We start from the raw sequence: 15,446 nt of genomic DNA on the forward strand, positions 1-15,446 counted from the left end.
CAATTAGATCCTTGTAAAATTACTCTTCATCATGTAATGGTTCATTACATCGCTTTTTTTATGTAATGCAATAAGTTATTATAATTTAAATTATCAATTATATTATAGTTTTAAAAATTACCAAATATGAGAATGTAATAATTATTATTCCTTTAGATACAAATTATTATTCAATGGAATAGTATAATTATAAAATTACTCTTAAAGAAGAAAAAACCTTTGAATTGGATACTGAGGGCATGATGATCTTTTCATTATAACACAATTATTTTTTTATAAATTATATACAATTGTCTTTTACAAATTATATATGATTAGATTGGTAATTTCATATTTTATATAGTAAAAATACTCAACTAACATATAATAAAATAATATAATGTCTAATACTCAAGGATAATTTTGTATTTTAAAATTTTATAGGAAAAACATTATTTTTATAAATTACTTCAAATAAAACAAATAATAATCAAAATAACATGGATTAAATTCAAAAAATAAATAAATTAAAAAATTACTTTGAAAATTTAGAAATTAGACACCTATTTCTTTTAAGGAGGTGAGAGAACAAAAGAAAAAAAAAAGCTATTGATTCCAAGATAAAAATTATTAAATCACATATCGTTTACGGACAAAGGAGCTATCAAAACATTTGAAGGCTGTCTTAAAAGCTTTTTTTGAGCCATTAAAAGTCTCTTTATTCTTTGCTCGACCACAATCCTTTTACTAACACGTGCAATATATGCATTAACCACTTAAACAAATAATATTTATATTTATTAAATTACTTATTTTTTTAACTTAATAATAACTAAAAAATCAAAATCAAAATATATTAAATCTTGATTAAAAAAATTTTAATTTTAAAGACAACTTAGTTATTTAAGTACATTTAAAAGTGAAAAATATAAAAAAATCCTAGATGTGAATTTAAGTTTTATTTTACTTTTAAGAATGACAGTCATTTCAACATGTTTTAAAAATTAATTTATTCTCTGTCAATATGTTAAAGACAAGTGCATCCATGTAAAAAAATTAAATTTCTTGCAATAATTAGTTAATTATTTTTTTTAGAAGTAACATTGTTTCAATTTTTGTAATGTCTGGGTGACAACTACCGTTATTAATGTTTTTATTTTAATAAAAACCCTACTATTAAAAAAAGAATTTAGGTAATATTTGAAGTCGTTGAGCTTTAAAAAAATTTAATTTTTTAAATTTTATATTATTTTTTATATTTTTAAATTGTTTTAATATATGAATATTAAAAATAAATTTTAAAAAGTAATTTTTATTTTTTTTTAAATAATGGCTACTGATTTCCCAAAGATATCCTTAAACGAGGGGTCGTTGGTTTCATACGCCGAGTTGTCGGCTTTTTATTTTTTACTCGCAGTGATACCGTTGGCGAAGAAAAGTAGAAAACTATGGAGACGATCGGAGCAATTCTATAGCCCGGTCTCAGAGGAAGAAGCAAGAAATTTCTCTACCGTGATGATAAAGCAGCCTTTTCTTCTGCAGTCACATACATAAATGAACAAACATCATCCTACCTGATAGAAAATAGAAAATAAACATGACTAAGAAACTAACGAGTACCAAACTCCCTATGGAACTCGACCTTGACTCCTTCCTTAATTCTCATTCCACCTCCGATTCTGACACCGATAATACCTCCGTCCCTCACCGTACTCTCGACGAAATTCTCAACGACTCCGATTCCTCTTCCCCTCCTTCATCCCCACCCTCCATCAAACAATCAGATCTCCCTCCCTCCCACCTCCAACACGCCGTCTCACTAGATTCCTCCACACAATCACAAATTCTCCAGGATCAATTAAAACCCACTTCACTTACTCGAATTACTAATTCACCGTGGCGCCTTCCTCCTCCGTCTTCAAGACAGTTGCCATCGCTTTTCGGTGGAGTGAGATCGAATGCGAAGCCAGGGGCAGCCCTTGCAGCGGCAGCTGCTGCCTCTCGTTCTGTTCCGACACCGCATGCCGCCGCGATCAAGTCCAGGAGATTGAGCAGCGGGAGCGGAACCTTCCAGACGATTCTCGATATAGCAGAATCAGCCTCCAGTGGTGGTGGCGATCATGAAACTGTGTCAAATTCATCGAACGGAGACGCAATTGAAAGATTCCAGTCCCAGTCAGAGGAGAAGATGGGTGGATTATTTCAATCTGCTACAGAAGAGAATGCGATTCCGAATACAGAAGAGGATTTGAAGATTTCACGTGAAAGTGAAGGAGAGCCAGTTTTTCAAATCGAGGGGGAAGTACGGCTAAGTGATGATAGTGGTCAAGATATGTTGCATAATACTGGTTCGACCTCGAATTCTGATGCTAACTTAAATTTGGATGATGAAAATGCAGCTTCTGTTTCTAAAGATAAATTTGTGGAAGTGAGTGATTCGAGTGAAGTAGTTATTATTAACTTGAATAATGTTGATTCCTTTAAAGACGAGGCGGTGAAAGGAGAGGGAAATAGTTTGGAAGAAAATATGGACGAGGTTAAAGATGATGGGGTAGGTGTTTTTACTATTGGTGATGGTGATGATGCAAGTTCAATGAGTGATATTTCGGAGCTTGTAGAGGAGAGAATCGAGCAACTGGAGAGTGAGATGATTAGTAAAAGGGCGGAGAAGAAACGGAAGTCTAGTCTGAAGCCGCTTGAATTGGCAGAAGAACTCGAGAAGAAAATGGCCTATACTGGATTGCATTGGGAGGAGGGTGCGGCTGCTCAGCCTATGAGACTTGAGGGTGTTCGGAGGGGGTCAACTACTTTAGGATATTTTGATGTTGATTCTCATAATGTTATTACACAAACTGTTGGTTCTCAAACATTTAGGAGAGATCATGGTTCACCTCAAGTTTTGGCTGTTCATCTTAACTACATTGCAGTGGGAATGTCAAAAGGTGTCATTGTTGTTGTCCCTAGTAGATACTCTTCTCATAATGATGATAACATGGATGCAAAGGTTACTTCTGTTCATCATATTGCTTTTAGTTTATGTTGTATGTGGCTTTTGGCTTGCTTCTTTTTAATTAGTGTATGTCTTTGCCTTTTGTTTTCTTGCTTTTATTGAAGGATGGGAAGGTTTGTTCTTTTGAGGGTGCAGTTAGATACGTGCTTCCTGAGACGAGACCTATTTTGTTCATAGATGCAATGTGGAATAAGGAAATCCTAGATCCAGCAGTAATTTGAAGGACTTTCATAAATGTACTTGTATGAGATTATAGTGTTTCTTCTTTGAAGTTGTGCTTTAGGCATGGCTTAATTTATATGCGTGCATAAAATCTTTCTTTTCTTTTCTCAGTAGACTCTTCTGGCTCCTGCTTACTAGGAAATTCACCGTAGTGAAACAAACATCTAATGCTAACTGAATATCCAATTTTCAAGGAAAATCACAGCTGCAAAACATTGTCATTGTTGATATTTTGCAAGTTAGGTTCTTGTTTGTCCTTATAGTTAGTCAGCATCACCCACTGAACCATCCTTCTCCTTTTCCAGATGCTAATGCTTGGTTTGCAAGGTGATCGATCTCATGCCCCAGTGACTTCCATGTGCTTTAATCAACAAGGAGACATGCTCTTGGCTGGTTACGGAGATGGTCACATTACTGTTTGGGATGTCCAGAGGGCATCAGCAGCAAAAGTTATTAATGGGGAGCATACTGCACCAGTTGTGCATGCATTCTTTCTGGGCCAGGATTCTCAAGTTACTCGTCAGTTTAAAGCGGTTACTGGTGATAGCAAGGGTCTGGTTCTGCTACATGCTTTCTCAGTGGTTCCCTTGCTTAACAGGTTCTCGTTCAAAACACAGGTAAAGACACCATTCTAGGCTGATGGTGCACGCCCTTGCCTTGCTGTAAAATGTGTTAATCTGAGTCAGCATGTGGTAGGTATGTGTTGTACTTGCCAAATTAATGACTTAATGTTAATTGATTGTTATAGTGTCTTCTTGATGGACAAAGAACGGGCACTGTGTTATCAGCTTCACCCCTTCTTGATGAATCTTGTGGAGGTGCTTTGCCAGCCACACAGGGAAATTCTTCAGCATCATCCACCAGCATTAGTAGCATGATGGGTGGTGTAGTTGGGGGAGATGCAGGTTGGAAACTATTCAATGAGGGCTCTTCTTTGGTTGAAGAAGGTGTGGTCATATTTGTCACTCATCAAACTGCCTTGGTGGTATGAAATCCCTGGATAATTCTGCAAGTTCCATGCACCTTTTGTTTTGTGAATTAATGTTTGCTTATTTGTGAATGTTTATTCTTCACAATGTGTTGGAACCATGCCTTTTTTACAGGTTAGGCTCAGTCCCAGTTTACAGGTATATGCACAACTTTCTAGGCCAGATGGAGTTCGAGAGGGTTCCATGCCTTACACTGCATGGAAATGTACCACACAACCACATAGTTCATCACCTGGTATGGCCTGCAGAGTTTCTTAAATTTTCTAACGGACAGTGTTCTAAAAAGAATTTGTTGCAGACAATGTTCCAGAACATGTGGCAGAGAGAGTCTCATTGCTCGCAATTGCCTGGGATCGAAAAGTGCAAGTGGCAAAATTGGTCAAATCTGAGTTAAAAGTTTATGGAAAATGGTCCCTTGACAGTGCAGCCATAGGTGTGGCTTGGTTGGATGATCATGTATGTGTTTTTTTTGGCAAATCTATTTGTTTATAGTTTGTTCACTGTTTATTGTCTTTGCTTTCTCCACTACACTTGCGCATGCTCTGTGGTTTATTTTAATCTTTAAAACTTAATGAGGATTGTTCCCTTCCCAGATGCTGGTGGTTCTCACGTTAACAGGACAACTATATTTGTTCGCGAAGGATGGCACTGTGATTCACCAAACTAGTTTTGCTGTTGATGGTCCTGGGGGAGATGATCTAGCTGCATATCATACACACTTGATCAATATCTATGGGAACCCTGAGAAAGCTTATCACAATTGTATAGGTGTAAGGGGAGCTTCTGTGTACATACTTGGACCAACACATCTTATTGTTTCCCGCCTTCTCCCGTGGAAAGAGCGTATTCAGGTTCTGCGAAGAGCAGGGGACTGGATGGGTGCCCTGAACATGGCAATGACACTTTATGATGGCCAAGCTCATGGTGTTGTTGACCTTCCTAAATCAGTAGATGCTGTAAAGGAAGCCATAATGCCATATCTGGTAGAATTGCTTATGTCATATGTAGATGAAGTATTTTCTTATATCTCAGTGGCTTTTTGCAATCAAATTGGAAAAGCGGAACAGCAAGATGACTCAAAGACTGGAAGCAACTCAGTGCACTCTGAAATAAAAGAACAGTTCACACGTGTCGGTGGTGTTGCTGTAGAATTCTGTGTCCATATACAGCGGACTGACATCCTTTTTGATGAAATTTTCTCTAAATTTGTCTTTGTTCAACATAGAGGTACCCCTTCAGATTACATAAAATTCTGTGCGTATTTGGTTAATTCTGGTCTTTGAACTTTGACTGCTCCACCATGCAGCAATTTTGAATCCATCAATTAGATGCTAGTTGCATTACATCTCTCTGTCACTTCTAGAGGCTTGAGTTTTATAGATTGGATGTAGCCTCTTCCGTATTGTTCATTTTGTGCTTGCTTAAGTTTTCTTGTTATGGGTGTGCAATTTTCTACAATTAATGCTATGAAGTGAATGCCTTTTTCTATAAATTGATGCTGCAAATTGCATGTACTTTGCTTCTTATTTTGATGCTACATGCCATGATTATCCTGTTGAGTGGAAGCCTCGGTTTTTGAATCTTTATTTTTCTGTATTTTAGATACATTTTTGGAGCTTTTGGAGCCATATATATTGAGGGATATGCTGGGGTCTCTACCCCCTGAGGTATTGCTTGATGCTTGTTGTTTTGTTTACCCTCATTGATTTTTCCAATCTGGTTGCTAACTTTTTCACTGTAATGTCTTTTCTTTCATCTTCCTATTCTTACACCTTCAAAGATTATGCAAGCCCTAGTAGAGCATTACAGTAGCAAAGGGTGGTTGCAGCGAGTTGAGCAATGTGTCCTTCACATGGACATTTCCTCCTTGGATTTTAATCAGGTTTTTCTTAATTTTTCCCTTGTTCAACCTATATGTTTGCTATAGTTTTTTCACCAAGAATGGTGAATAATCATTGTATATTGTCTTTTAGGTTGTCAGGCTATGCCGGGAGCATGGGTTATATGGTGCCTTGGTGTATCTTTTCAATAAAGGATTGGATGATTTCAGGACACCTTTAGAGGAGCTATTGGTTGTTTCAAGAACTAGTCAACAAGAGACTGCTGCTGCCCTTGGGTACATGGCCTTAACCCATGACAGATTCAATAAATTAAAACTTCAATGATTTCGAGCAAATGTCATCCTGCATTAAATATGTCATCTATAAGCTTACTAACAAGGCAGGGATTTTCACATGTTCGGTTTTGAATGGGGAGATTCTTTTGCATGAATTTAATTTTCCTAAGTGAATAATCACACTACATAAAATTATCCAAGAAAACGAATCACATCAACTTACCTCCCTCTTCACTTTAATCAAAAAATAAATTGTAAGTTGATTTGTTGACCATGGCTTCTCTATTCTGTATGGTTACCCTTTACTACTGAACTCAATTACAGGTACAGGATGCTTGTTTATCTGAAGTACTGCTTTTTAGGTCTTGCCTTTCCACCAGGTATCATTCAAGTTATGATAGACCTTGATTTGATTCAACTATTACAAAATTCTCTCCTTTTCAATTCTTGTCATGAGATATATTATCATAAAAAACTTTCAAATCAACTTCTAAGTTGGGTATTTAATGTTCTGAGAATTGACTATTGAGGAGCACTAGATTATTATCAAGCCTTTTGTGTGCGCGCGCGCGCGTGTTTTTGAAAACAATTTATGCGAGCTCGGAGTCATTATTTTCTGAATACAGCATGCATTCACACTTTAGAATGGTGCCAAGTTCTGGATAGCTTTTGCTCTTTAAATTTGATATATGAAACTTCTAATTTTATATATTTGTTTATTAAGACAAGTAAGAGGCTCTTGTTGACAAAATCAATGTTTTTTTTGTAAAACAATAATATCTTTCATGATGTTATAATTTATAGTATAGATAGCTAGCATCATGTTTGAAGTGTTTTATTACAGTCCTTTTCCTATTTATTGGCTCAGCTTTTATCCAATCCGGTTCTTATATAAGTATATATTGATCATGGTACTGGCTATTACGTAACTTGATACCCACGGCACGATTTTTTAGCTAGTGTACTCTGATAAGCATATACTTTATAAATAATTTGTCATTACATGATATTTCTTGTCAACATTTTTATCCTCATCTATAACAGGTTGGTTAAACTTGAAGTGTCTCCATGTACAAGGAACTTTGGCTGTTCACTCTCAAAATTAATATTTCCGTTGTTTAAACCAATGATGAACTGCTTGCATTTTGGAATAAATGATCACAAGTGGCATACGGATAAAGTACATGTTCAATGTGTGATTCGGTTTTCATGAATGATTATGAAACTTTGAAGCATTGTGTTTGCAGGACATGGGGCTCTTCCTGTCACACGTCTGTCATCTCTTAGGACCGAACTTGTGCAGTTTTTGCTGGAGAGTTCCGATGCCTCTAATCCACAGGCAGTGTCAAGAGGAACATACCTGAACTTGTATCATCTCTTGCAGTTAGATACTGAAGCAACTTTAGATGTTTTGAGGTGTGCTTTTTTAGATGGTGAAAATCTGAAACGTGAGTTATCTATGCAAGATGGTGCTGACACAAGTATGGAGGCTGAGCAAGAAAACAATATTATGGCTGAAAGTCAGAATTTATGGATTCAGAATACTATAAATGCTCTTGTTCAAATTACCGAAAAACATATATCCCGAGCAGATGAGTCTGCTGTTGATAATGTTGATACTCGATTTGTGGATGCATGGCCCTCAAAGAAAGACTTAGGAAATCTGTTTGAATTCATTGCATACCATGTTGCATGTAGGAAAGCTCATGTTTCAAAAGTTGTGCTGGGTCAAATTTTGGAGTACTTGACATCAGAAAGTACTGTCCCACCAAGTGTTCCTGCACACATCATTGAAACCTCAAAGGAGAGAGAGAAACAGGTGCTTGCACTTCTGGAAGTGGTGCCTGAGACTGATTGGAATGAGTCTTATGTGTTACAGCTATGTGAGAAAGCACACTTTCACCAGGTATCTATGCCATGATCACATTTGTGCTATTGTTTCAGAGAGTGTTTCTTATATCAAGTTCTCTTTTTGGTAGCATCATGCTATTGGCTCTAATATGGGTTTCAGGTTTGTGGCTTAATTCATACCATCAGGCATCAGTATCTTGCTGCCTTGGATAGCTATATGAAAGACATAGATGAACCCATTCATACTTTTGCGTACATTAACAATATGTTAGAAAAGCTGAGTGACAATGATAGTGGTGCTTTTCGATCAGCTGTGATTTCTAGGATTCCTGAGTTGCTTGTCTTAAGCAGGTAAATTTTTTTCAATTTTTTGTAAGAAGACATGTCAATTTTTACTCATTAAATATCCTGTCAGATTTCTTTTATTTGGGAACTTTCTTCTCTGATCGATCTTATGATTTTTTTTTCCAGAGAGGGAACATTCTTCTTGGTCACTGACCATTTTCGTGCTGACAGTCCACATATCCTCTCTGAATTACGCTCTCATCCACAGAGTCTTTTTCTGTATTTAAAGACTGTCATCGAGGTTCATTTGTCTGGAACCTTAGACTTTTCTAATTTAAAAAAAGCTGATGATATAGATGTTGCTGATGGAAGAAGGGTGAAAGATCAGTCAAAAGGACTCACAGCTTATCTGGAAAGGATCTCTGATTTTCCTAAGTTCATGCGGAATAATCCTGTTCATGTGAATGATGATATGATTGAGCTTTATTTTGAGGTCAGCCCATCTACTGTTATCCTAAAAGCAATTGATTGGATTTGAATGATGATATGATTGAGCTTTATTTTGAGGTCAGCCCATCTACTTTTATCCTAAAAGCAATTGATTGGATTTGAATGACATTGCAACACCACTCCCTCTGAAACAGTAAAAAATTGTCATGTCTTTGTTTTTTCTTGAGGGCTTGTGTTCAGTCTGATCGCATGGTCTTCGTAACTCTAATTTTGTCTCTTGAAATTTGCTCTCAAGGCGCACCTGAAAGGAAATGAATAAGCTCAAGTGTTCAGTCAAATAAATGTTGTATTGGTTTGGGTCGTGATATAGGTGCTGCCTTTGTTTTTTTCCTTGTGGGATATAATCATCTACATGCACTTCTATGCAATTATTGCTTGACTAATTGCATTGTTTTTATCAGAATTATGTTTGCTATGATAACTTCTAATTTCCTGCACTTCTAATTACTGCTTTTTTTCTTCTGAATTTTCAAGGATGGTGTTATCACTTCTTGGGTTAGATTCTTAGTATTTTGCTTTTTGCATTTTGCTCTTGCAGCTATTATGTCAGTTTGAGCGCAATTCAGTTCTCAGATTCTTAGGGACTTTTGATAGCTATCGGGTGGAACATTGTTTACGCAAGTGCCAGGAATATGGGATAATAGATGCTGCTGCCTTTTTGTTGGAAAGGGTTGGTGATGCTGGAAGTGCTCTTTTACTCACACTTTCTGGTCTCAATGAAAATTTTTCAGAGCTAGAGTCAGCTGTGGAAAGTGTGGTTTCAGATATGAGTGTTTCTGCGAGTAGTGATCATTACAGCACCGTTTTAAAAATGAAAGAGGTTGACAGATTTATAGAGTTTTATGATATGGTTTTAGTTTTTTCTTTTTCCTGGTAAGAAAGCATGCTTTTAATGGATGTTTAATGCACTCTACAATATTTATCATCAGGTGGACAACATACGCAGTATATTAAATGCCTGTATTGGATTATGCCAGCGGAACACCCCTCGTTTACAACCTGAGGAATCTGAGATGCTCTGGTTCAGATTACTTGACTCGTAAGCTCAATATAGATTATTAATTTGATTACATGCATTTTGTGACATTCTATATTTAACAGTAGTTTGCTTGTGACTCCTCAGACAAGATTTTTCATATTTGTTCTACCTTTTTTTCTTCTCTCTCTTCAGTACATCTATTAAAAAATCCAAATCTTTGGTCACCATGTCAAACATTAACAAGCTGTCTATGATGTAAGAAAAAATTTACTGATTATCGACTCACCTTTTTTCTTATTTTTCTTCTATTCTCCTAGTGAAAGTCCACATCTTTTGTTACCGTTCAGAACATTAACTAGCAGTGTATGATATAGGATGGAACACTTCGAGTATTATAGCCAGCTGCCAGGATATCGCTATGTGTGCTGTGTTTTGCCTGTGCATAGTTTTGAAAGAGGAAGCTGAGAATGTTCCTGTCTGCATTTTATGTTTTCTTGCGTTAACAAATGCTGTTCTATTGTTGGTAAAAGCACACCTGGGCATACTAATGTGTACCTTTTCATCTTCTATTATATTGTTGGTAAAAGCACACCTGGGCATGCTTAAACATTTCAGCTCTCTTAAGGGCAAAAACGCCTTTTCATATAAAATAATCTTTTTTTATTTGATTTTGCAGCTTAAACACATGTGGTTTTTGACAAATCTCCAAGAATGACAATGTGTACCTTTTCATCTTCTTTTAATGTTGTATTATTTGAGAATGTGTGAGATTAACATCTGGTTAATAGGAACTGCCATAACCAGTGATATATTCATTCTGTAATGGAAGTTATCACTTGAAAAAAGTAAACAGCTGAGCAACTGTACAAGGCACTCTTTTTTAATTAATTGGTCATGTCAACCACTGTTTTTTTTTATTTCAATTTCTCAATTGCATCTTATGAGTTTTCTTTTGGGAATTTCTATATTTGCATTAAGAGAACATGCATCTCCTTTTAGATCTTGTATTATTCATGCTTCTGGCTTTGCTCCACCAGTCCTTTACGCTTGCTGTTTATCTATTTTACATTTGCCAAGAATGATATTGTTGTGGAAGGGAATAGCATTTGCATTTTTCATTTCCTAATTTTCCATATATATAAAAATGCAGGTTCTGTATGCCTTTGATGGATTCCTATTCTGATAGAAGGGCATCAAAAACAAAGAATTACGGTGGAGTGCAAGGTGAAGTTCTGGGCTCCCAAGAGGATGATGGGGCATGGGTAATCAAGTGGAAAATCTCCAGATCTTGCAAAGGTGCTCACTTCTTGAGGAAATTGTTTTCTATGTTCATCAAAGAGATTGTCGAGGGGATGATTGGATACATTCGCCTTCCAACTATCATGTCAAAACTCCTCTCTGATAATGGTAGCCAGGAATTTGGTGATTTCAAAATTACAATTCTGGGGATGCTTGGAACATATGGCTTTGAAAGAAGAATTCTGGTATATATTATTAACTTGGTCATTTGAATTTTTTTTATTTTTATCTATTCATCTTAGAATTTGTCTTTTTTATGAACTTTGTGCCAGACGGTTATGAGCTGTTCAACCTTAATTCACAAATTTCTACTAACTCATAATTTATGCATTTTAGGATACTGCCAAATCCTTGATAGAGGATGACACATTTTACACCATGAGCTTGCTAAAGAAGGGGGCGTCTCATGGCTATGCTCCCCGAAGTACTGTATGTTGTATATGCAACTGCCCACTTGCAAAGAATTCCAGTTTCCGTATTCGAGTTTTCAGTTGTGGTCATGCAACTCATCTTGATTGCGAACTTGAAAATGAGTTATCAAGTAGGGGCCACTTATCCGGATGTCCTGTTTGCATGCCTAAGAAGAATACTCAGAGGGGGGCTAGAAACAAATCAGCACTTCCTGAGAATGGTTTAGTGAATAAGGTTTCCGCGAGACCACGGAGAGCACATGGAACTAGCATTTTACACCCACATGAAGATTTGTTAGAGAATTCCTATGGGCTTCAGCAAATATCACGGGTAAATGAGTAGCTTAATTGTTGTTGTTACACCTCTCATGGTTAGAAGTTTGTTAATTGATCAAAACTCATCCTGAATTTTCTGCAGTTTGAGATCTTATCTAGTCTCCAAAAAGATAAGAAATTAGTACAGATAGAAAGCATGCCTCAGCTGAGGCTAGCACCACCTGCAGTTTATCATGAAAAGGTGAAGAAAGGACCTGATCTTTTAACAGGAGAGAGTAGCAGTGCTCTTGCAGAAGTCGAGAAACCAGGCAAAAGGAGGCAACTCAGAGAGCTAAAACTGAAAGGGTCATCTCTCCGGTTCCCACTAAAATCAAGCATATTCGGTAAGCTTTGTGATCGCCCAGTTCGTGTTGGTAAAATTTTGTCACAGAGATGCATCTTAACACCTGGATGATGCTTTTGCAGGCAAGGAGAAGACAAACAAAGGCTGACAGTACTAGCTTGTATAGACTAACAAACTGTAGAAATTGAAAACCGGCTGTCCATTAGCTCATGAGTTTGTCATCAACGATGCTCTCACTTGGCTGAGGTTTTTTTCTAACCCATGTAGTCTCTCTCATTCTGTTTTGTTTTTGTATTTTTTTCCGTGATGTATAAAATATTCTGTGCAGTTGTCTTGTAACCATGTAGGAAAAATAAATTTTGTATGTAGTGGGGGGAGTAAATTTGGCGATAAATTAAAAACCTTTCAATTTAAAAAAGTTAGGTTCGTTCTTGCCTGCATCTATTTAATGGAGTTTGATGTTTGCAATCTGAAACTACGGTTGCCTTTCCATGGGATGGAAAACTGCTCTTAAAGGCTTGAATTTTTTAAGCTTTGATCGGATGGTTATGAGCATTCTGCTGGAAAATGGGATGGATACTGAAGAAATATGTTGGTGGCCTTGTCGGGGATTAAGGATGATGCTACGAGTACTATTACATGTGTTCTAACCAACTGAACCGAGGATGCTGTAACAAATTATTATGCATGGCAAATTGTAATGAGTGCATTCTGGAGGAAAATAAAGGAAAGCCTGCAAATTGCTTAGAACGGCCACAGTGGATAGATGGTAAGTTCAGAGGTTTAAAATTATAGAGGTAATACCAAATTTGGCCCTTGCTGTGGGTTGCTTTGCCATTGAGTTCTTTAATTAGAGTTTGTAGTAGTGATTTTTCTTTTTCAGAACTAAATAAATTGTTTAACACTAAGCGAGTTCAATTTAATCTCTCATGCTATTTTTGCAGTCTAGAATAGAAATCTTTCATGAGTTCTAAAATATGTATCAATAAAAGTATCTACTGCAATAGCTTTGACCAATTTTACATGAAAAATAAAAATTTTAAAATTAATTGTTATTAAATGATTCAAAAAATCCATAAAAGGGGGGGAATTACCTTGATCAGATTTTTTTTATATATAATATTTTTGAAAATTACAGCTTACATCCTAATGTTATTACATGCATGATACTTGCATCCTAAATCATCCTATAGCTTAGTTTGTTTTACACACTGTAATTTTTCAAAATACAGAGGGTAAGGTGTAAAAACAACGTAAATTGTAGGATTATCAGGTTAATTTTTACTAAAAAAATAAAAATAAAAAGAATAAATAATCTAAGACCATGTTTGTTTAAAATGGAAGGATGGAAATGAGAAAAGATAGATGAGTTACTAAAAATTAAGTTATTTGGCCAATAAAATAGAAGAAGGATAATAATTAATCTATCCAAATTGAATATTGAAAATTACTAAAGAGTTGATCCAGGATTGAAAATTATAAATAAGGATTCTTCCAATAACTTTTTGTTTGGTAAATATCTGTCTTGCCAAAGTAGGCGAATGGTTAAACCTCTCCTCGTATCACTTTCTCCATGTGCATCCTTGCCATTATCTCTCCTAACAAGCCCACCTAGCGAAACATAAGCATGAATCTGTATCTTCTTCAAGAGAACAAGGCTAGATAGATCCTTACACAATTGGGAAGGGCATTGCCTATCGGAGATACAAAAACAAAAACCTGAAATAATTAAAATTACAAATGTAATCGACATTTTAGAGCAAGGACTGGAATGCATTGAACGGCACAAAAACTGGAAAAATCAAAATTAAGAAGGTAATCGCAATTTCGTGAAACCAGGGACGAAACTGTTTCTTATCCAAAACAACAAGGAATATCAACATGCAATCGCAGTCTTGTGAAACATAGAGATGAAACTGTTTCTTTTGAAGGTAGTTAAACCTCACAGAAAACTGAAACAATTAAACTCAGGGATGCAATCGAAAATATGGAAACTAGGGATGAAAACGTTTCTTATCCAAAAGAACAAGGATTGTGGAAGGTGTTGCACGATGTCGTTTAATGGATAAATTTTTCATAAAACGAAGGGCCCAACCGGGTTCGAACCGGTGACCTCTTGATCTGCAGTCAAATGCTCTACCACTGAGCTATGGACCCGAATTGACATTCGACTACCGCTTGTTTTTATATATACGTTCTATATTAAAGAAAAGAATTCTTCTCGCATGCTGGGAAAGGGACTAAACGTGATGTACAATATAACGTGTTGGTAAATTACTTTGCAAGTATTTATAATATATTAAAAGGAAGAGGATCTCATTATTCAAATCAATAGATTAAATTTTTATAAATATCAAGCAATGAAATTTAATAAAATGTATAGATAATTAGGTTAGATTGAATGTAATTAATAGTGAAGCAATGAAAGATTTAAATTAAAAAAATAACTATTTAATCGGTGAAAAGAAAACGACTAGTGAAATTTTTTGGACATTTCAATTCGTCCTGAATCATCACATATGTATGGAATGAGATTTTAAATCATATGGTATGAGTATTTATCAAAATAACAAAATAGTGCAAAATAAATAAAAAATTAAAATAAAATTGAAACCTCTTATAAAAAAGTTTGTGAGCAGACTTAGGTTACGTTTGGTTTTATTATTCATCCGTACTTTTAAAAAATCTTAGTTTTTTTATTTATATTCATTTTTTTGTATTTTTAAATTGTTTTTAATTTACTAGTATTAAAAATAATTTTTTTAAAAAAACTTATATTAATATATTTATAAGTAAAAAACAATTTAAAAATCAATGTGTAACTTAAAGCTAGAAGTCATTACTCATTAAGGTATTTGATATCTTAAAGATATATTGGTAGAGCTCCTTGAAATAATTAGGCATAAAACAAAATACTAGTATTTTGATCTTCTGTTTTATAGTCTGTCATTATCACGATTCCATGCATGTCTCTCTCGCTCGATCTCTTGGTTCATTTTGGCAGCTGGGAAGGATCACTGGTCTGCTGAGATCCCATCAAATCCTTGAAGAAGTGCTTAATCGAGAACAGCCTTGACAGGGAAGCAGAGCTAAAGACTATGGAGAAGAAGATAGACGAAAGTGGCTGAGGATGCTGTTGAATTTGACATATCCGCCCTCTTCCATCCCACAGTCAGC

The 15,446-nt window shown here is 35.7% G+C and overlaps 1 protein-coding gene and 1 non-coding gene across 3 annotated transcripts; one reads left to right on the forward strand and one right to left on the reverse strand.

Moving 5' to 3' along the window:
• Positions 1 to 1,351: 1,351 nt before the first annotated feature.
• On the forward strand, positions 1,352 to 13,016 carry SETH5 (transducin family protein / WD-40 repeat family protein). 2 transcript variants are annotated; one of them, XM_011040983.1, is made up of 19 exons: positions 1,352 to 2,983; positions 3,517 to 3,828; positions 3,960 to 4,196; positions 4,315 to 4,435; positions 4,499 to 4,656; positions 4,794 to 5,427; positions 5,803 to 5,867; positions 5,981 to 6,082; positions 6,174 to 6,316; positions 6,641 to 6,696; positions 7,564 to 8,222; positions 8,328 to 8,518; positions 8,639 to 8,945; positions 9,501 to 9,782; positions 9,892 to 10,001; positions 11,092 to 11,425; positions 11,577 to 11,981; positions 12,069 to 12,309; positions 12,392 to 13,016. In XM_011040983.1, the coding sequence occupies exons 1-19, from the start codon at positions 1,577 to 1,579 to the stop codon at positions 12,415 to 12,417; spliced, it is 5,790 nt and encodes a 1,929-aa protein (XP_011039285.1). In that variant the 5' UTR covers positions 1,352 to 1,576; the 3' UTR covers positions 12,418 to 13,016. The 2 variants fall into 2 exon arrangements, with proteins under 2 accessions (XP_011039285.1, XP_011039293.1); XM_011040991.1 differs by lacking the exons at positions 1,352 to 2,983; positions 3,517 to 3,828 and having other exon boundaries at positions 4,019 to 4,158.
• A 1,338-nt stretch (positions 13,017 to 14,354) lies between these two features.
• TRNAC-GCA (transfer RNA cysteine (anticodon GCA)) lies at positions 14,355 to 14,426 on the reverse strand. Its single transcript has one exon. It is a non-coding gene; the product is annotated as a tRNA-Cys (tRNA).
• Positions 14,427 to 15,446: the final 1,020 nt, after the last annotated feature.

The sequence above is a fragment of the Populus euphratica genome, unplaced genomic scaffold (assembly GCF_000495115.2).
Source record: "Populus euphratica unplaced genomic scaffold, PopEup_1.0 scaffold2.1, whole genome shotgun sequence".
Taxonomy (NCBI): domain Eukaryota; kingdom Viridiplantae; phylum Streptophyta; class Magnoliopsida; order Malpighiales; family Salicaceae; genus Populus; species Populus euphratica.

Bases quoted from the DNA above. Each gene is read 5' to 3' on its own strand.
- SETH5 (XM_011040983.1), top strand. From the start codon at position 1,577: ATGACTAAGAAACTAACGAGTACCAAACTCCCTATGGAACTCGACCTT. The intron at 3,829-3,959 runs GTAAAGACACCA...TGATTGTTATAG, and splicing joins GGTTCTCGTTCAAAACACAG to TGTCTTCTTGATGGACAAAG. The intron at 9,783-9,891 runs GTTGACAGATTT...ATTTATCATCAG, and splicing joins CCGTTTTAAAAATGAAAGAG to GTGGACAACATACGCAGTAT.